We start from the raw sequence: 22,836 nt of genomic DNA, 5'->3' as shown, positions 1-22,836 counted from the left end.
ATTTCTATTATCAAAATTTTCTTTTTATTTTATAAATTCGTACCTAAAATACTCAAAAATTAAAAATTAAGTCTCTATCTTAGAATCATAATCCTATAACCATAATAATTCATTTCTCATCCCAAATAATCATCTAAACCTCAATAAATCAACATATATTTTCAGATCTAGTCTAGAATTTGATCCATAAGCCACAAATTCAAAGATCACCAATAAATTTATACTCTAGAATATTTATTATACTACTAACAACCTCAAAAACCATATTTATTCAACATAAATTCATCCCTCTTCCAGATCTTAAATTTTCTACCACTATAAAATCAGAAACCAAAGAAGAAGGATGACTAAGAAAAAATTTTAGAACACTTACTTAGTCTTAAAAAGCTTAAAATCACATCCTAAATATCCTATTAAAAACTCTTACCTTAAAAATTTAGATATTTCGCACCGGCGACTCGCGTTCTCTCTGCCTCAGCGCGCACGAAGAAATGAATGAAGAAACGAAGGAACATGTGAGTTTTTATAAAAATTCAGTGGGTCCCACACATTTTTTTTATTCTTTCTCTCTCTTCTTCTTCTTCTTTTCTTTTTTTTTATTATTTTATTTTACTATGTTACTATTGAGGCGGCGGCACGTTTTCTTCCTTCCTTCTTTTTTTTTTGCAAACCTTTCTTTTTTTTATTATAATAATAATTTAATAATATTTTTTATTATTTTTTTATTTAATTAATTTTTTTTAGAATTATATCCTAAGTTAGATTAATAATCATCTCTTACTAATTTTCTTACCTCTAAATATTATTTTTTTTATTAACCCAAATTAATTATTAAAATTTAAATTGGGATGTTACACAAATCAAGTTTAAATATCAATTCAAATAATTATAAAATTAAAAATCTTAATTATAAATAAAATATTTAAATTTTAAATATAATAATTAATTTATAATTCAATATATTTACAACTATTTAAATTAATATATACAATTTATTTTATAAAATTTTATCGCGATCTAATTATTATTAATTCATCATTTTATGACAATATTGTCATTCATTTTTTTGTGAACAAAGTTGAAATAGTAAAGAAATTAAATAATATTTATTAAACATAAAATGATTATTTATAAAAAGAAAACTTTAAAACAATAAATATTTTAAAATAAAAGGAGAATTTCAACTGATTTGAATGGGAAAAAAGCAGAACCAATGGACTGGGAAGTGAAAGCTCGGAGCTAAAAATAGAGTAATTAAGATTCTAACGTCAGAAAGTACAAATAAATACAAAATGAAAAAAATAAAACAGAAATAAGTAATAGATATATTCTTTCTGTTAAAAAATATAAAATATTTTTAATCGAATATCACCTCAATAAAATAGTTATTTATTTTTAAATTAACCCTATTTTTTTATATTTATATTTATTAAATACTATATAATAAATATAAAGTCATTATCAATAGAGATACTTTTAAAAAAAGCAATAATTATACCTTAAAATGTTAAAAATGCCTTACATTTTTAACATCCAACCTTTTAAAAATACTTTATATTTTTGAACAGTGAGAGTAAAAATTAGTGGTGCATCTCAGGCTTCACTCTAACCTAATATTCAACCTGATGTGCATGTTTGGGTATTGGGCTGCTTGACATTTTGGGATGAATTTTAGCTTTAACTAAAAATTATTTTTAAAATAAAAAAATTAAAATTATATGTAATTAATAATTATCCATTATTTTTACATGATTAGAATCACAAAAATATTTATGACGAACATAAAAACAATATAATGCATGAAAATATTAAGTAAAATAATATATAAAAAATTCAAATATCAGTTACTGATGATACAATAAAAAACTAATCTTTTTCAATGCAAGTAAAGTAAATAAATAAATAAATAAAATACTTGCTTTTAATAAATTTATTGGCGTTTTAGTTACTTCCTCTTTTATGTTTCTTCGGTCCTATTTATAAAATAGAGAGAAGAAAAAATTAATCCTATTTATAGAACACTTACCAATTTTTAAAGCTTCCTTTTATGTTTTTCCTTTTATTAAATATTTTGAATAAAATTATCAATAATAAAATTTAAGAATATTTATTAGGAGCAAGGGTAGAAACTTATTAAATTTTAAAACAAATTTAACAAGGTTTAAAGTTTTTCTTCATTTTGATAAATTATATTAAAAATAATTTATAAATAAAATTACAGAGAGTAAGGTATAGTCGACAGTGGTCCGATTTGGCCACGCTACACAATTTAAATACTAAAGAAGATATGATTATATTTATATAAATCACAACTAATATGGCTGTTCTCTCTCTGTCTTTTTTATTTTGGGTGAACAACAGCGAGGTGGCTTTGTTTGTTTATAAAAGTATCCTTCTCACAATTTGATTTAATTGAAGAAAAATTTGGCTAGTTATTAAATTTATATATGCGACATTTTTTATCAAATTAAATGTACTACATTTGAAAATTTGTTGTAATGTAGTTTAAATATGTTAAAATTTATTGAATGTTGTAATGAATTTAAATCCTTTGAATTGTAATGAAAAACTTTTTGTTATTATTGAATATTTTTATGGATTTATTTTGACTAGTTTTTAATGTTTTATGATAAATTTCACATGATTACAAGTATTTTTGTTATTTTAATTAAATTTATAATGTTAAAATGAATTATTGTTTCTCGTATAAATAAAAGGGGAGAGTAAAGTGAGGGACTAAATTATTGAGATAAATCTCTCTAATCTTATATGTTATCTAACCTAGTGTCTTTATACCCCGTGTGTTTTTGCTTTTTGTTTTTTTTCAAGTGCTCTTTATGGAAAAAAATAATCACTTATAAAAATTTTAAGATGTTTATTTAATATTTTTAAAATATTCAAAATCTAAAAATAATTAGATATATGATTATTTGGAGAAGTTAATCCGAGCAGTTTTTGTTTTGTTTTGTTTTTTTTTAAGAAAAGTCATAGGCTGGATGGAAGAGAAAAAGTGAGGAAACTCATCAGACCTTTTGAACCTCATCAGAACTCCATTTTTCTCATGCAAGTTGTGACAGCATCTTCGTCTTTATTCCTCCCTCTTCACTTTCAGCGTGCTTCAATTTGCTTGAGAGAACAAGATATTGCTTGAAGAGGGCAAAGCTTTTATCTTTTATTGATATAAGATTTGTGGTTAACGAGTGCTGGATACAGCAGGTGGTCACGTAGTAGGATAGTACTGTCTTTTTTTTTTTTTTTTTTATAGATGGTGCTCTTTCTTCTTCTTCACGGTCTAAGAGAAGGTTTTTAAAATAAAAAAATTAGAAAAAATTATTTTTTTTAATCCTTCAACTTTTCATTGATTTATTACTTAATACTTCAATTATAACTCATTATGATTTAATCTCTCAATTATAACTCGCTGTAATTCAGTTATTTAACTTGTAACTCATTTATAATTTGATCATTATTTTTTAATTTTTTTAAAAATTATCTTTATCAAATAAAAGGGATAAAATAAATGCTTATATCTTATTATAAAATACCCTCATTTTGCTCTTTGATATGAGATTTAAGCTAATATAAAAAAAGAGAAATAACAAAAATTAAGAGACTGAATTATAAACGAGTAAAAAGTTAAGCGATTGAGTCATAAATAAGTCAAATGTTAAGAAACCAAGTGACAGTAAGTCATAATTGAGGGATTGAGTTATAAATAAGTTAAAAATTAAAGAATAAAAAAATTAATTTTTTTAATATTCTCAAAATAATTTTACAAAACATCGATTCTCAAAATAATAAAATAAAAATAGTTTTAAACAAGCCCCAAAATTTACTAATCATAGTAGAGTGATTTCAAACTCTAGTACACCTAAAATATGAATTCAAGATTAAAAGAATTAATTATGTGATTATGCGTTAAAAAGTAATTTTTTACTGTTATAATCAAACCTAAAATATTTTTTAATTTTTTAAAAATATTTACAAAATGTATCATTTTTAATAAAAAAATTAAATTGTTTAAAATTATTTATTTATTTTTTTTGGTAGAAAAAATTATTTATTTTTAAATCTTAAACAAATCAACCTTCATGTAGAAGAGACCAGATTTGCGTTCTGTGCTCTTGTCCGTCTTTTGTGCAGCCCAGCCCAAATCCAAATCGATCTCTGCCTCCTCGAATTTCGCCCTTTCACAGTCTCCCGTTGTCTTTCGTTCGCACTTGCAATTGCTGCAGCTCCTCTCTCTCCATGCCGGTCTGAAACTTCGCCGTCTCTCGCTGGCTGCTGCTACTCGTCTCTGTCTGTGTTGTTGCTCTCGTCTCTTGGGGGCGTTCACGGTACTATTTTGCTATCCGCAATTCATCTTCCATTTCAACTGTCTCCTCTTTAATTACCGGAATCAGGTCCAGGGGTTGCTAAAAATAGCATCTTTTTCATTGCTTTCCGGTTGGGTAAATCCTTAAATTCTTGAATTTTAATATTGTGGCTATTTGATTTTATATGCTTTTCCTGGTTAAGTTCTTTTTCATCGTGAAGAATGGACAAGTATAATAGCACTCGGTACTGGGGTTGAGATGGTATTGTTTGTGCGAGTGTGCCGTCTTGTTGCTGTTGTTAGTGAGAACGGTAGAGTTCTTGAGAAGTATTTGATTGGAATATTGTAATTTGCTGCTTCTATGTTGCATTTATTTTGTAACTGGTTAATGCTTTCTTGAAATATATTACCGCTTTATCATATCTTCTGTCTCGGAATCTATAGTCATGTGTCCCTTGGTTAATCATGTTCAGCACTCTAGTGTTTTTTCTCTTCAAAATGTACAATTATGAAGCCCCTCTTCTAAACTGGTTTTTCTCATTCAACTCCTAACGCTTCAATGCCTGGAGATTTGAATGAAGTTAATGATAATTTCAGTATTGGTGATTATTAATTTTATATTTCTTAATGATTGAGGGATTGTAACTTATAAGGATGAATATTTGAAAAGTTGTATTTTATTACTGTTCGAATTATTGTATTTGTATCTTGTACGAGACATTAATCTTGGATATGGATGAATGTTTTGATGATTAATTTCTTTTTATTTAAGTTGTATTATTTTAATCATGATGTGTTTGCCTTTGATTTGACCCATCTGGTTGGACCACTAACTTGTAAACCACTATTTCGACCAGTTTAATAATTGGTCTAATTTCAGTACCTTACTGTTTACCTCATTGTCTCTCAATCTCTCACCTTCCCTTTGGTACTGCCTGCCTCACCATCTCTTAAAACTACCTACCTTCGATTTCTCTCCTTGAAGCTCATCCACTTCTAAGCATGTTTCATCCCCATCCATAGCTGTCGTCATTCTCAATCTCTGCCTCTTCTCAACACATCTCTTCACTGTGGCCTTTGATCTACTCATCGAACCTTCGTCGCCACTAATCTGCTCTTCAACATCCTTCGTTGCTTAAGATCTTTTAGTCTCCTGCCCATGTTTTGATGCTTTGTGCATCTACTAGATTATTATGTGAAATTATAGATTTCTGATTTTTTTGTTGTGATATTCTACCGTCTGTGCTTTTTAATTTTATTGTTGTAAAAATACTTAGTGTTGATTTCATTTTTGAAATCATTATCTGTGTCTTTTTTTTTGGTTGATCTAATGTGGCTTTCTTCCCTCTTTTGATTCTGATTGGATTTTGGTTTGTCTAACTTAATTCGTTGATTGTTATTTGTTTTTGTTCTTTCCTTTTACTTTCCCCCTCCTTTTAATTGGTTCATGGTTATCTCTTGAAAATAGTTGACGTAGGTTTTTACTTACTTTTTTTTTTTTTTAATTTCTGGATTTGTTTTGTTTCTGGCAATCTCTTTAACTCTATTTCCTTTTTTTTTTTTCCTGTGAAGCTATTTATATGATTGCCAAGGGGAAGGCAGGAATACAGTATCACCTGATGCACTTTACAATATACGAAGATTTGTGGATTCATTGACCTAACTTAACTCCTTGTCTGTCATTTTTTTTTTTAATTCTTTCCTTTTTCTTTCCCCCTCCTTTTAATTAGTTCATTGTTAATTTCTTGAATATAGTTGATGTTGGTTTTACTTACTTTATTTTTATTTCTGGATTGGTTTGTTTCTGGCACTCGCTCTTTAAATTTGTTTCACTTTTATTTTTTTTCTGAAATTATTTATATGATTGCCAGGGGCAAGGGAGGAATACAATATCACCTGATGCACTTTACAATATAAGAAGATTTGTGGATTTGTTCTAGCGAACTTCATCAAATTCAGGTTTCTCCACATTGACTCAATCGGTCCTACCTCCTTCACTGTGAAGCATTTGGGCTCGTCTTTTTCACCATCTTCTCTACCAGGATGAGCTGAAGCCACCATGAGATATTTGCCTTTGTTTGCTTCATTTTCCTGTTCAGTTTCAACTTGATTTCCATTTTCAATTTGGAGTTGATTTTGATGTGCTGTGGGTTGATTCTGCACAAGGAGGGATCAGAACACAAAAAATTGAAGGAGACTGAATGAATCCTTGATTTGCTTCCCTGTAAATTACATGTCATTCTTGGGGCTTCAAGGAGATCTATAAAACAGAAGGAAGAGATTGATCTGAGAAGGGAAGGTTACCTCGTTAATAAGTTGAGCCACTGTCCTCAAAGTTGATTGCTTCAATTCAAAATATTTGTGTGAGGTGTGCACTTTGGAGAAAGAGATCAAATAGTCTAAATGGAAGATGGTGTCAGCGATAACCAGACAAGAAGAGTTGTTTTTGTAACTGTGGGGACAACTTCATTTGATGCTCTTGTGAAAGCAGTGGATTCTCCGACAGTCAAGCAAGTGCTATTTACAAAAGGCTATACCCACCTTCTCATTCAAATGGGTCGTGGATCTTATGTTCCCACAAAGGTAGTCTTAAAAGCACTTCATTGCAGTTCATTTTCTTTCCCCTTTCTGCCTTATATTCCTTACTCATTGGATATCTCCACGATGAAGTTGAACTATTATCGGCTTCTTGTTTATTGACCAGTGATGATGATGATTTGTGTTCTATTACAATACAGTCTAGTGGTGAAAGGTAATTCAAAGATTGGAAATTTAGAAATATTTTGAATACAAAGTTTGGAAATGCTTCCACTCAAAGTTCCTCAAATGTTTTTTAATGTCCGTTAGAAATTTGTGAAAATCTAAAGGGTGATGTCAATGCATGATGACTTTACCACCTAGAAATTATGAATTAAGAGTTTGAGAGCCGTCTGTCAATTTTAAGTTATAGATGCTTTTTCTAAAAAAATGATATTAAATCATTATTTCTGTAGACTTTAAAATTAAACTTTATTGATATTGGCATTAGCTTTATCAACCTCACCTAATGAGATAAGGCTTGTTGTTGTTGTTATATTGACATTAGCTTTATCACATGCTTCTTTCATTTATTGAATTTCTTAGAGATTACTTCTTTGTAGTCTGAAGGAGATGGTTCGTTGGCTGTAGACTACTTCAAATTTTCCTCAAGCATTGCCGACCATCTCAATGCAGCATCTCTTGTCATTAGTCACGCAGGTCATTTTTTTGTTTTTCTTTCCGGTTCTCCTTTTTTAGTATGGTATTGTCAAGTTTTCTTGAGTCATGGTGTTACTATTTTGTTTCAGTGGCTTCAATTTTATTCTTCCATCTACATGGGGCAAAGTAGCTGTCATGCTAATGGTCATTGGTTAAATTTGCTGCATTCTACCTTACACTAAAGTTGGATTTGAAAATCATTGGATATGTGTCAACTAAGTTCGTGTGAGTCATTAAGGAGAAAAGGAAGAAAATGAACATAAGAAATGAGCCACAGCTGTCACAGGCTGGTGAATGTGATTAGATTAATTAATAGGACATAATGGAGCAGGGACAAATACATATATCAGGCACTGAATTAGACTTTGTTGCATTGAAATGACTTGAGTGGTTTAATGAATTTAATTTAAAATTAAAATTAAAATAGTTTAGCATGGTTGATGTCCTTTAAGCTGGTTAAGGAATAAACAAATGGTCTGTAAAGTCCCTCCCTTTTTGCCTCGGGCTATGCGTGGAGGAACTATCTGCTTTGTTGAAAGTGGGGGATATTTCCCCCCTTCTAGATGCGTTGCTCCTATATCTATATCTGCTTTCAAAGTTTTGTGTATGCAGAGATTCCTGCATTGTCATTGCACTTACTCATGAGTTGACTGTTGGTACTTTAGTTACTTTTAATTGCTATTACATTTTTTCAGTATCATCAGTTTCTTATTTGGCCAGCTGGGGCCCCAAGCTTCATAAAGTCTGCCATGTGTTTCAGAATGAATGTGTTATTTCACTACAAATTTTCTATGATGAGGGCATGTAAACTGTTTTGACTCCATGCAGGATCAGGTAGCATATTTGAGACATTACGGTTGGGGAAGCCTTTAATTGTGGTTGTGAATGAAGATTTGATGGACAATCATCAAAGTGAACTTGCAGAAGAACTAGCAGATCAAAAACATTTGTATTGTGCACGTCCTCAAACTCTCCATCAAACTGTAGCAGATATGGAATTAAGTCATCTCGTTCCTTACTCTCCAGGCGATGCCACACCGGTCGCAAAGCTCATAAATAGATTCCTCGGTTTTCCTGATGATTGAAGAGCCATGATATGATTTATATAAGAAGTTTAATTAGGGAATATCCGGAATTAGTAGCGATGAAGAGGCGAAACCTGAAGGGAGGGACATTGATATAGAGGTGAAGGACGCAAAACGGTGTTATAATGGATTGGTGGGTGAAGCATGTGGTACGTGATTGGTATGACACATAAGAGATCTGAACAGAAAGCGAAGGTTGAACGTGAATACTTACATTGCATGATGGGTTTGGTGGTTGTGGTCCTGCTCCATCTTAAATGCCACTTGTACTCCATACCAGCTTTGTGATGGGGCACATGATCTGTGTGACTTTGTCCTTTGCTATTTTCATGCCCTTTCGTTTCGTTTCTTTTCTCTTCTCTTCTTTTTTGATACAAATTTTCACACCCTTTATCATGAGTTAGGAATCAGGCATAATAAACTACTATTGTTGGTTCCAAATGTAGGATATTTTGTAGTTTTGATAAATATTTTTCTATTTTACCCTTGTGTTGTTGGCTTTGTTAACAATACCTGTTCAGCTCATGAATACTGCAGGTTAAATTAAATACCCTTGATTCTTTATACTTTTGTTATTTGTGGTTTGAAATGCACTTAATTTATTGAGATATTGATTATACTGCCAGTTTTACCCTTAATTGAATACTGAAAGCATTTTCTCATCACTTGTATAAATAAACAAAGGTATGATAAAAAAAAATAGAAAAAAACATATATTTTGGTTCTTGCATTTCATTTGTGTTTTTTTGTAAGTTCCTATATTTTATTTTGGTGTCTGAGTCCTATGCTTTCATTTTTTTGATATTCTAACTCTATAAATGGACAAAGTATACAAACTTTGGATAAATGTAAAATATTAAAAAATAAAAGTGTAGGAATTTAAAATATTGAAAAAAAGTGTAGAGATTTATAATAAAGTACAAATAAAGTGCAGTGATTAAAAAATATATTTTTTTAAAAAAATATAATAATGTTACTTTGATTTTTTTAAAAGAAGTATAAAATGAAACTTTTTTTAAAAAAAAAAAGAAACTAATTTTGTGAAATGAATGGCATATCAAGTTTGGTTGAAATGTTTGAATGCAGAAGGTAAAGTAGCAATGGGTCATGTTATTGTTGAATCAAATGATTGGCAAGTCTGATCTTTTGTTTTGTTTTTTTTTCCCCCCTTTTCACGGATTTGCCAATTGCCTAGGTGCTTAGCTTGTCCAAACAAGAAAGTAGCATCAACTTATTTTTCTTTTTTTTTTTTTATAGATAGGGCTAGCAAAAGCAACTTATTTTTCTCTGTGATCTCACCACTACTTGGATGGACAACACATAAGAATGCATGTGAACATTGACTATATTACCACTTAAAAACATAGAAAATGCCGTATTAGGGGTTCAAATTGATGTTAATGTGCTGCGCGTGAAAGGCTGGCAAAATTTATTGTGATGTATTTCAACAGTTACTATTGAAATTGATCAAAGTACTCTGTTTCGGTGGGGGAAAAACAAAACGAGCTAACCTGAACAGGACAAGCATGAAGACGCTCACATCAAACACTAATTGTTGCCTCTCTCTGAGGGTAACGTGTTATTGGAGGTCACCATGAGATGATGAGAATGCCCATAGCTGGCACGCCTTGCCTCCCCTATAAAACACTATCCTTCACTTGCTTCTTTTTTTGGACATCAATTTAGAAAGTGCATTTAAAAAAAAAAAGAACGAGGAGATTATATTATACGCCTTGGTTTTATTCTTAAATTTGGGGATTATTAGTAAACAAGGTGAGCTTGGTTCATGTAGCCTCAAATCCTAAAGCTTGATTATCATAAAATTAGTCATTTTTTTAAACATGATTTTTATTAATTAGGCTCAAGTCAAGCCCGTAAGTCTTTTTTTATTTTTAAATTTTTTTAATAAATTTAATTTTTATATTATAATAGTATATATTCTTTCTTTAAAATATAAATTTTAATTTTAAAATTTAAGCATATAATAATTTAAAAATTAAAAATTAAAAATGCTTCACTTTTTATGGGTAAAATAAAAGAAGGTCTAAGCAGGCTAATTGAGCCTGCTTTTACAAAATCTAACAGGATGAGGTTTAAAAGAAGTGTTTTAAAAATACCCGATCAATTTAATTTGTTAAACTCAGAACTGGCGCTTCATCCAATTCGATTGACTCCTTGAAACAAGCACAAGGGAATCGGTCAATGGTGGGAAACACTGGTCAAAATCAATTGAAAAATGGATCAATTCTCCTAAAAAACTGGACTAAATTAATTAAAATTTTAAAAAAATATTAAAATTAAAAATTAATTAAAACAAAGAACCGCCAAGCATAATTAATATTAATGATTTATTCATAAATGATAGATCATCTTACCAAGCATTTATTAATATCTTTTTTGAAAAACACAAATATTTCATGTATTTTTTATTTAATTATGATACATAAATTAAAAATATATTAATTAATATTAACCAAATCATGATTGGACTCATGAACCATGAACCGATGCTTAATTCAATTTAATGATCGATTTAGTTTTTAAAACCTTATTTAAAAATTAAGCTTCAATCTAAAATTAATTATCTCAGCCAAAGTGATGTTAGATATAAAGCTAAATGGAGCCCTTAATCACCTGGGTGGGTTAGAATTAACATTGATGGCTCTATCAATATTAATGGTGTTGCCACTTGAAGAGATATCATTCGAGATAAAAATGGTAATTAAATTAAGAAATTTTTTAAATATTTAGGTTATTATCCTAACATAAGAGCTGAGCTTGAGAATTTTCAAAGATCTCAACCTTTTGTTGAAATGTTAAATTCCACAAAATCAATATTTACACCCATTCAATGAAAGCTTTATCCCTCACAGAGTATAGCTATTTTGAAAGACACTCATTTTTTAACATAATCAAGAAAATTAGAGCATCACGATAAAGGATTGGGTGATTATATTAGATCATGTTTGTACAGAAGTTAATAAATGTGTCAACTTTTTTGCTTGTTAGTCTTCTTGAGATAATTTTGATATACAATCTTCTATCTAAAAGTAAAAATTTCATGATTTTCGGTATGACTTAATTTTTGTTTTTTTATACAGTTATGCCGGCCTTGTATTAAACAAAAAGTCGAATTATACTGAAAAATTCCTGCTTTTTAAGCAGGAATTCTCATAAAAACAAACTTAAAGGAGGGCCACGAACCAATATTCCGAGCAATGAGGCTCTAATTATTGGGATTTGGAAAGGGAGAGCGTGTGGGGTGTGGCAGGTTAGAAAGAGGTGGCAAAAAGTCTGATACAAAGAAAGAGACAATTCCATACAAAATACAACGCCAGGGACAAACCAAGTACACGATACCAACTTGGATTAAATTACTCACGAGAAAACAGAGAGAGAGAGAGAGATGATATGGCTCTTTGCTTGCTTTTTCACTCCTTGGAAGAAGCGAAGCTCAAAACTAGCAAATACTAACTTACACCTTCCATTTTGTCCTTAACTATCAAATCTCTGGAGAGTGGAGAGCCAAACTCGTCTCTTCCTTCTTCTTTCCAGCACTGTTCTCTGCAGTCATGGAAGTCAATACCATTTTTGCTGTTGCTGCAGAATCACCCAGTGTTGCTCTCGACGAGCATGACCACCACCACCACTACCACCATCCACATGTCCCCTCTAAAACCATTCTTATACTCATCATAACCCTCACCTCCTTCATGCTGCTCCTCGCCATTTCACTCATCATCTTCCTCCTCCGACGCCTTAAATCCTTCCCCAGGAATAATCCAACCACTAAACTCGCCGCCGGCGAAGAAGAGCTTAACGATACCAGCAGCAGATTCATGGCCTCAACAGCTTCCAACTTCACGTCTAGCCCAGGTAATAACGCTCTTCTGATTCTCCCTCCGTCTCTCAGACAATATAAAGGTGAGTTTTTTTAACACTGGGAGAAAAGTGCAGACGTGAAAGGAGGTTGTATTTATGGAGGAAACATGAACATGAGCAGGCCAGCACTAGCAGCACCTAAATTCAGAGGGGTTCAAGTGTTCACATACAAAGAGCTAGAACTGGCGACGGAGGGATTCAGTGAAGCAAATGTGATTGGCAATGGAGGATCTGGTTTGGTGTATAAGGGAATCCTCAGTGATGGCACTCTAGCCGCCGTTAAGTTGCTGCGCAGGGAAGGCAAGCAAGGAGAACGTGCCTTCAGAATAGAGGTGAGAGCCGCCCCTTCATTTATTATCTCATTTTCTCTGCCCACGAGCTCTGCTTCATGACATTTATATCTCTCTCTAGCTATTTGAATTGTACTCTTGAAGAATTTTTTACTTTCTGATAGATTAGCTAGGGTAGCTACGAACATTAATTGGTAGCAACTTTTTGCACTGTTGATCATCATTGGCCTGTGGAAATTGAGATGGTGGATGATGAGGGGTACCATGGTTCTCCTTGATTAATCTGTTTCTTAAATTTTTGGTTCGTGCGTGTGGTGCTTCTGGTTGTGTCAAAAAATCTCACAGGCCACAGCCATGTTCATTTCCGGACCTGTAAGCTTTGATATGGGTAATGTAAATTTGATCCTTGAGATTTAAGTGGCGACGACTTGAATCTTTGTCCGTTTGTCCTCCTTTTCTAGTTCCCGGGCGATTGCTCTCTGTTCCTAAGAACTCTTGTATTTTCTTCCCAATACAGAGACGAAAAAGAATTTCTTGCTCATTTGTCTGTATAACGTACATATTGGGAAATGGGAATTGGAGTTGGTGAAACATGTATGGTTAAGGAACAAAAATGGCGTTCACTTCTTAGGTTTTGGCTTTCGACTTCAAATAGTAATGTCTTTTTGTTCTGTTCTTCCCTGCCTCCCTGATTTTTCACTGTGTCTGGGTATCCTTTTCGTGTATGTAATCCAGTTTGCTCAGACTCCACAGAGATTGCCTTTGTCTTTTCTGTTTGGAAAGCTGCCGTTTAGGTGAGGAAATCGAGATTCATAAGAAAAGTCAAAACTCCAAATAAGTTTGTAATTTAATACCGTGTTAGGGAATATTTTTAGGGAGAACTATTTTAAGAACTCCCAATACAATTAATTAATTGCTTTCGGGGGTTATTGATAACTAAGCTTAGAAGTGAGACTTGTATATATCCTAAATGGTAGGACAATGAGACATCAAATTTGTTCAAAAACAAAAATGATCTCAAATTAAATTCAAAATACTCATATATCTTAAGGAAAAAGTAAGTTGGATGATAAAAATAATCTTTAATCTTTTTATGTCAGAAAGACAACCTTAGTATAGGCTATTATATTAAGTTGTTTTCGATTATGTTGTCGTCTCTGACTACTAACTGCGAAGAAAACAAATAGGAAGTGACTTCTTCACGGTCCTCGAGCAATAAATGTGATATTATGAGCTTTATTCTAATAATGTGCTGCACATGGGGCTGAGGACTGACATATGGAATGCGAAAATTAAAAATTGCCATTTTGATCCTTTGCTTTGTTTTTAATTGCAGGTGGATCTTCTTAGCCGATTACACTCTCCTTATTTGGTGGAGCTAATTGGGTATTGTGCGGACCAGCGCCACAGGCTGCTCGTATTTGAACACGTGGCCAATGGGACCCTCCAACACCATCTTCATTCCGCTCAGGATCATCTTCAGCCGTTGGATTGGTGGACCCGGATGAGGGTGGCCCTTGACTGTGCCAGGGCCTTGGAGTTCCTGCACGAGCACGCGGGCCCCACGCCTGTGATCCACCGCGACTTCAACTCCAACAATGTCATACTGGATCATAACTTCCGCGCCAAGGTTTGTGACTTTGGATTGGCCAAGATGGGCTCCGACAAGATCAATGGTCAAGTTTCCACCAGGGTTTTAGGGACCACCGGATACCTAGCTCCAGAGTGAGTATACTGTACCCTCCCCCATATTAGCCCGGCTCATATTGACTCATGACTAAAAAGCTTGTTACTATAAAATTGATTTTTTTAAGCTGTAAATGTGCATTTTTATTCTGAAATATTTTTTAAAGAGCATTTAACAACTTAAATTATTAGTTAAAATAATTGTATTTTTAAAGTAATTAAAACAGAATATTTTTGTTATTTTTATTAAATTTCTTACTTGTTAAAGAATTTAATGTAAAGAACAAAGATGATTGGTGGGTGAAATTATTTCAATTAATAGTTTAGGATGTTGGATATTTTTTAAAGAATATTTTAAAAGCAAAAATCTACGTTTATCTTCTTTATAAAACTCAATCTTTATTGATTGAACTTAAGGCCAGTAAATCTTTTTTATTTTAAATTTTTTTAAAAATTAATTTTTATATAATAATATTATATATTCTTTTTAAAATATAAATTATAATATTTAAAAATTTAAAATAAGTAATATAAATTTTAATTTTAAAATAAAAACGTATATTTTCAAGTCTACATTAAGATTAAAAATTTAAAATATTTTTTTCATAATAAAATGAAAAAGCAAGTTTGAATGAGTCCTGCAAGCTTAAGCCTTTTTTTTTTTTTTTTTTTGGAGATACAAGCTCAAGCCTATTTTTACAAGTATAACAAAAGCTGGATTTCAAATTCTTTTTTTTTTTTTCCATTTTGCCAGAAGCCGGTTTTTGAAAATCTATCGGCTTTACCGGCCCGGCCAAAAAAAAAAGAAAAAGAAAAAACTATCTTCTGTCCCTGTGATGTGTGAAGCAGCTTTCCTTATCTTCTGGACACACAGTACGAAAATTTGTGGGTTAAAAGAAAGGAATCATTGTAATGGATACAGTCAGTATCTTGTCACTTTCATGCAAGCTGTCAATTTTCTCATTTAATGCTAAGGTTTTCTTGTAACGACTGTAAAATTCATCAGTAACTAAGATTTGAAATTGAAATTGCAATTGTAGGTATGCGTCCACAGGGAAGCTCACGACAAAGTCAGACGTATACAGCTACGGCGTCGTTTTACTGGAGTTGCTCACTGGGCGAGTGCCCGTTGATATTAATCGCCCTCCCGGTGAACATGTCCTTGTCTCTTGGGTTAGTGACCAATAATAACTCATGGCCTTCATACACATTTATATTGCACCAATAAGATTTCATGATAGTTTCTTACGTGGCATAAGATGATTGATCAGGCTCTTCCGAGGCTAACTAACAGAGACAAGGTGGCGGAGATGGTTGATCCAGCTCTGCGAGGACAGTACTCTAAGAAGGATCTAGTTCAGGTCAATTTTCTTAATTAATAGCTATTGTGATTTAAGAGCGTTCAAAGATAATATCAAACTAACAAAAATTGATTATAAATAAGATTTGTTTTGATTTTTTTGACAAAATCAAACCAAACCTTATTTAGAGTTGGTAGTTCAAGCCAAATTCAACGGATGAACCCAAACTAACCCAAAAAAAGTTATGTTTAAACTTGTTTATATGAGCTTTTTGAAAAAGGTAAGATGCTTCAAACTCAATTCGAATAAGCTCGGCTTGAATTGAGCTAGATTTAAATAAGTCTGACTACTGAAATTTACAACTTTATATGTATATAGAGTTAGTAATTTTGGCCAAGCACGACAGGTTAACCGGAACTCGACTGAAAAAGTTAGGGCTAGCTTTGGTTATATGGGCTTTTTTAAGAAGGTATGATACTTTAAACTTAATAAAAATAAGCCTGGCCCGTCCAAATTATCAGTTGTAACCTTATTATTTATTTTCTATATTTTTTATAAATTTCTCTAATTTTTCCTCATTTATAAGTTTATTTATTTATAAATCACTAATACAAAAATCAATTACAGTTAACTAAATGTTGTCTATTAATGTCTTTGATAATTTTTTTAAAATTTATAATATAGTATTTTAAAGATAATACGTTAGTTTTTAATAGTTAAATCATAAATGTGCTAATTAATTATTTAAAAAAAAATATTCTTTTGTCCTCAAGAATTTTTGTTGTTGCTGATAGTCATTAATAGTTATTAAAAATTACCTGTAAATATGTACATATACCATTGAATATCTCATTTGAAAAAAAAAAAAAACAAACTTGAACCAAACTTTTTTTGTCCCAAACCTGTGAATGAGTTTGGTGAATTGAGGAAAACCAAACCTGTGAACATTCTTGGTGGATTGATATGGTTTTGTCCCATTAATGGATTGATTTGTATTACTGTCTTGGTTTTTATAGGTAGCAGCCATAGCAGCGATGTGCATACAGCCAGAAGCAGATTATAGGCCGTTGATGACAGATGTAGTGCAATCTCTAGTACCACTTGTTAGGAACACATCTTCTGTTAGTTCATCAAGCTCAAGTTCATTAAGATTTCAAAAACATGCATCAAGTCCGAACCATTCGCTGCTGCACAACAGATAGACTACTCAAAATCTGCTTAGAGGAATAGTATAACCAAATAACTTTGCATTTTATTTCCTTGGGCCCTATATTTTCTTCATTCTAGAAGCTTCTCATTTATATAGAATGGAAGGCGAACACTTGACTAGTTTGCCTTTCGGTTGTTATGAATTGTAGGGGTACACAATGTAGGAGAGGATGATTTTTTAAATGGAATACATATTGCAAAGTGACAATAACTTTCCATTGTTTGAAGAGCTTAATGCCATTTCAAGGCCTAAAATAATGCCTTGGCTAATCATCTGAAATCGACATGTCAATGCACCTAATTAATACTGAGTCAGTTTTAGCCCAAGGAAAAAAATAACTAAGAAAGGCCTTTGTCATTTTTGCAAGATATTCTTTCTGAACTATAATATAAATCATTATTAATTGATTTATATTTTTTCAAAAGATTGGTTTCTTGATTTTCTAAAAATTTTCAAATACCCCATAGATGAATTACTATATAAACCAACAAATAACAAAAAATCTTATAAAACATTACATCTCTTCAACACTTTCCTTCAAGTTCAAACTATGTAAATCAATAATTTGTAGCTTGATGAGAAATCTATCGTGGGATTCTTTTCCCAATGCTTTAGTTAGAACATTAGCCTCTTGCTTTGCTGAATGAACATGGCGCAGGGAAATGACTTTCTTCTATAGTTTCTCCTTGACAAAATGACAATCCACCTCTGTGCTTTGTCCTCTCACGAAAAACAAGGTTGTTGGCTATATGAATAGCAGCATTGCTATCACAATATACCTTTACGGTTGTCATATTTTGTAGACCTGAATCCTTCATCAATCCTAAAACCCAAATAATTTTTGAGACAATACTAAGAGCTTTATACTCAACTTCAACTAATGACTTTAAAATAGTTTCTTGCTTCTTTGCCTTCCAAGAGATTAAGGAGTCTCCTACGTTCAGCAAATAGCTGGAAACTGACCTTCTAGTGGTGTGACATACAACCCAATCCAAGTTACAAAAGCATCTTAGTGTTGTACTGGGTTTGGATCTTAGGAATATCCCAAGGCCTGGGTTGTTCTTCAAATATCTTAGCACATTCTTAACAGTTGCCATGTGCACCTTTGTTAGAGCTTGCATAAACTGACTCAAATTCGACACAAAGAAAGAAATCTAGGACGTGTCATTGTTAAATATATTAACTTTTCAATGAGTCTTTTGTACTCCTTAGGGTCTTTCACCAATTCCTCCTTCTTGTTTCTTCCTTCCTCATATGCTGTAAGTCTCAAATTTGAAGCCATCGTCACCATCAATGGCCTGCAGTCGCTCATCCATGTTTCAAACAATGAGTCTGACACATACTTTCTCTAGTTCATAACAATACCTTTTTGAGAATGTGCTACTTCAATTTGCTGTGCAAAAAATCTTTAGTTTGTTTAATTATAGTCTCAGAACTTAGTAATTACTAGATCATCCAAATACACAAGGATCCATACAATGCCATCATCAAAATGTTTAACAAACAGTGAGTAATATGCATGTTTTGACTATAACCTCTTAATTTCAATGCTTGTGGGAGTTTATGGTTCCATTGTGGGGATGCTTGCTTGAATTCATATAAGGGTTTATTAAGTCTACATACTTTAGCCTCCCCCTTACCAAGAAGACACTATGGGATATTCATATAAAATTTCTCAACAAAATCACCCTATAAGAAGGCATTGAAAACATTCATTTGATTTAGAAATCAATTATGTTGAGCAGCCAAAGAGAAAACAGTTCTAATAGTCACCATTTTTACCACAGGGGAAAAAGTCTCTTGGTAGTCTATCCCCTCTCTTTGGCTATACCCTTTTGCTATTAATCTAACCTTATATCTCTTTACACTCCCATCAGCCCTATGTTTGATCTTATATACCTACTTAGAACCTATAGGTCTTTTACCTTTGGGTAAATATATTATAGTCTAAATTTTGTTTTCTTCTAGGGCCCTAAGTTCAGCATCTATTGCTTTCACCCATTGCTTATTTTTCATAGCTTCTTCATAATTCTTAAGTTCAATGTCAGCATCAAGAGATGAGAGGAAACATTTATGAGATGGAGAGACATAATCATAAAATACATGTGATTGAATAGGGTATTTCGCAAAAGTATAAGCATAACAAACATAATCTTTGCCTATATGGTAGGTTTTTTCTCCCCAATAGGCCTCATTCTATGTTGTTCTTGAGTGTGAGGTTCAATTAAGTTGTCATTTTAAATGGCATGTGGTTCTCCTAATTCATTCATATTTAAAGAATTTTCTGCAACAGACTTAGTAATTTGAAAATTACCATTCTATTTTTGTGAATGTAATTGATCAAAGTCATATTATAATACTTTATCAAAGGATTGTTTTGCCTCATTTTGAATAGAATTTCCAGCATCTTTAAAAGGGAATTTATTCTCAATAACCATAACATGCCTAAAAATAAAGAGGCATTTACTCTATAAGTTTAGCAAAATAAATCCCTTTTGAGCTTTTGGATATCCTAGAAAAGCACAAATGTTGAATTTAGGTTGAAATTTATTATTAATAGTCAAGTTTTTGCCAAATGCAAGTGAACTAAATATTTTCATATTACGTGCTTCATAAATGTGAAGTCTTTTTATCCACCTCCCTCCTTTCAGCCATTGATCAAAATGCACGGTCATCATCACCCATTTCACAACCATTGCACAAAAAGCCACTACATAGGATCTGGATCCCCGTGGTTGTTCATCCTAAAGGGGTCCATAGTATTTAATGGCAAAGCTATGTATATGTGAGGGGGCATGGAGAAAATTGCATACATGGTATGTAAAAATTACAATCTTGCACCCCTAATTTTAGAATTTTGAACCTTCTAGACTTAATAAAAAATATTTGACTTCAAAATCTTCTTAAATAAATAATATTTTAACTCATTTTTTTTATGATAAACTCCAAGCACAACAAATTAAAGTCATCCTTTTAGGTAATAGTTTTCTTTTTTTCTTTGTTTCAAATTAAACTCTATCAACTGTCTCAATATATATATACATATTTTTTTTCTCAAACAAATCCTTAATATATTTTTTCCTAATAAAAATATGCATAATTTTACTTATGTTATTATAGTTTTTGTCTAATGTACTTATTTTTTAAATTTATTATAATATTTTTTTAAATTATTAATTTCTAAATTAAGTTGTTTCATACCCCTGACTCTAGGTCTTAATTCAACCACTGATAGTATTACTTTGTTCGTTATTTTCATGTTTCCAAGAACACCGTTTGGGTCTTGAGTAATTAAAATCAAATGCATAAAATGCATTCACTATTAATTAATAATGTATATAAATAGTTATAATTCATATTAATGAGAAAGCATCAAACTGATGATATTCTGAAAGCCTAAACTTGGATAAAGCATGTTATTAACTGATTGCAAGACATTTAATATTGGTGTGAGGACCACAATGGCCAAATATATATCAGCTCTGATTTTTCATGACAATTTTTTTATATATATAATAAGAGGGAAGTAACCCAAATTACAACAAAATAAAAAATGATGGGAATTAAATCCCAAAATATCATTCTGTATCACGCCCCTATGAAAGTAGGTGTCGTGTCAAAAACTCTAGATTTATTAAAATCATTCTTTGCCAATGAATCTTTAGCTTTCAAAGCCACATTTCTTTTTCATTGATTTAGAGAGTTGGATTGCTTTCCTTTGGCTTTAGGCAGAAGATATTTTTTCTTTAAACTGGTATGGGTCTGGTCACACCCAGCTTGTAGATCAAAGCCATTGATTTTCCTACACACACAGATTGCTCCTTCACCAATTTTCATGTTAACATCATCTGGCCTTATTTACTTGTCCTCATTTGTTTTTCTATTTTATCCCTAAATATTTATCCTGTTTTAAATTCCCAAGTGTAATATTGAATCGTTCTCCATAATATCCTTCTAAAACGGTAAAATTTCCTATTTCACCTTTTAATGGTTTCTTGGTATTAAATGGAGGGAAAAAGTGAAAAAAAAAAAAAAAAGTCTTGCACGAATTATTGGGCTAAAACAAACGAACAGGAAACCTTGGACTTAGTTAATGTCAGGACTTAGATACAAAGTCCAAAAAGTCAAGGGTTAAGGTAAAAAGAAAAGTTCTTTATAGCGGGCTTCTTCAGTAAAGATGGACCCATCCCTTAGGTTACAATGGAACACTTTAATTGGGCCACCATTGTCAATGGTCTCTATTTAATTTGGGTCTATGACAATGAATTTTTTTTGATAAAAAAATCATTATGGTACTCTTCTTGCCACTACTAATTTAGGGTTGAAAATAGGGCAGCTCGCAAAAGATGGCCTGGCTTATTTCAGGACTGGTCTAACATCACTTTTTACTAAATAAATCTTGGCTATGTTCAAACATTTAATTATACTTATTTAATCAAATATGTTTTTATTTTTATAAGGTCTAGCTGAATCCGGATCTTCTCATAATCATTTTCCCTCAATGTCCCAATCCAAGCCTTGCGACATTATTCCACGTTAAAGTAATTTGATTTTAAAAAGTTTTTCTTTTCTTTAGATATATTTGTTATAATGGTTTAAATTGATTTTTTTTTCACTTCCTATTTTAAAAATTACTCCGTAGATGTTTGTAAAGGGATAGCTTATTCAAATTTTAACCTAGCTTATTTAATAAAAATTTATTTAAAAAAATTTATAAAATAAGTTAGATTGACCTATAGTCCGGTTTATTCAAACCTAACCCAACACTTGTGGAAAAAAAAATCTGTTTAATAAAATCTAAAGTCGTGAAATAAAATGTAAAAGAATTACTTTTTAAAATTAAATTATTTTAACATTGGACAGTGTGGCAGGACATGGAATATTGGATTAGATTAAAGGGCTTGGGTTGAGATGAGGGATAACAATTTTGAGAGGATATAAATCCAAATCTAGCTTATGAGCCTAATAGACAGGTTTAGTCACAATCATTTCAATTTCACTATTTCATTTTTAATCAATATTTTTTATTTTTAATTATATTTTAATCAGATTAGACTTACATATTAAATTTAATAGGATAAAGTAATAAATTTAGCTGCATACAATTTTTTCAAAAATATCTAATATCCTAAACTATTAAGTGGTGTGAAATAAATCTACAATTTTTAAAAATAAAGCATCCAGTAGCCCACTGTTAATTTTAGTCTACGAATGTTATGTAGGCCCACAATAACACGTGGCACTCCACATCAGTATATGTAAAGATGCAAATTAGCCACAAACTATTTTATGAAGAACACTAGGTAACTTCTATTATAAAAAATGAACAATTCAATACCTTTCCATCAATTTTGAATAAATATTTTTTATTTTCATACTTATAAGATCCACAACACGTTAATATCTCCAATCTAAACTTTCGTTCTCAGTTTCAGCTAAAAAAAAAAAAGATTTAAGAATTCTTATTTAAAAACATTCACAATGACGATATGAATGAAGTATAAGCTTGATTTTATTATGTATGGGAAAAGCTTGATTCTAACTTCATTTAGCCACAAATTATTTCTTTTACTTTGTTAGCATCGTCTTTTTGAATGTTTTCAAATAAGAACTCTTTGAACCTTTTTTTTTTCTAGCTGAGACTAAGTGCAAAGATAAGAAGATTGAAGAGATTGACACGTTATGGGTCTCATAAGTCTAAACATAAATGTTGTTTGACCAAAATTGATGGAAAGATGTTGAATGGTCTATTTTTTATAGTAGAGACTACTTAATACTTCTCAAAAAATAATTTATGACTAAATTTATACCTTTATACTTGTTGACGTAA

At 31.4% G+C, this 22,836-nt stretch overlaps 2 protein-coding genes across 3 annotated transcripts; both read left to right on the top strand.

Annotated features, from left to right (window-relative positions):
* Positions 1–4,183: 4,183 nt before the first annotated feature.
* Positions 4,184–9,201, top strand: LOC129299905 (uncharacterized). Of its 2 annotated transcripts, none has more exons than XM_054938382.1 (4): positions 4,184–4,337; positions 6,187–6,898; positions 7,456–7,552; positions 8,381–9,201. In XM_054938382.1, the coding sequence occupies exons 2-4, from the start codon at positions 6,719–6,721 to the stop codon at positions 8,635–8,637; spliced, it is 534 nt and encodes a 177-aa protein (XP_054794357.1). In that variant the 5' UTR covers positions 4,184–4,337; positions 6,187–6,718; the 3' UTR covers positions 8,638–9,201. The 2 variants fall into 2 exon arrangements, with proteins under 2 accessions (XP_054794357.1, XP_054794356.1); XM_054938381.1 differs by lacking the exon at positions 4,184–4,337 and adding an exon at positions 5,213–5,989.
* A 2,811-nt stretch (positions 9,202–12,012) lies between these two features.
* On the top strand, positions 12,013–17,239 carry LOC129299908 (probable serine/threonine-protein kinase PBL21). Its single transcript, XM_054938383.1, has 6 exons — positions 12,013–12,513; positions 12,595–12,851; positions 14,146–14,534; positions 15,536–15,668; positions 15,767–15,856; positions 16,813–17,239. Exons 1-6 carry the CDS (start codon positions 12,210–12,212, stop codon positions 16,996–16,998), a joined length of 1,359 nt encoding a protein of 452 aa, XP_054794358.1. The 5' UTR covers positions 12,013–12,209; the 3' UTR covers positions 16,999–17,239.
* Positions 17,240–22,836: the final 5,597 nt, after the last annotated feature.

This window comes from Prosopis cineraria, unplaced genomic scaffold, assembly GCF_029017545.1.
Source record: "Prosopis cineraria cultivar Desert tree isolate PC_DT_omini unplaced genomic scaffold, ASM2901754v1 PC1346, whole genome shotgun sequence".
NCBI lineage: Eukaryota > Viridiplantae > Streptophyta > Magnoliopsida > Fabales > Fabaceae > Prosopis > Prosopis cineraria.
This window is presented reverse-complemented; position numbering and strand designations above follow the sequence as displayed.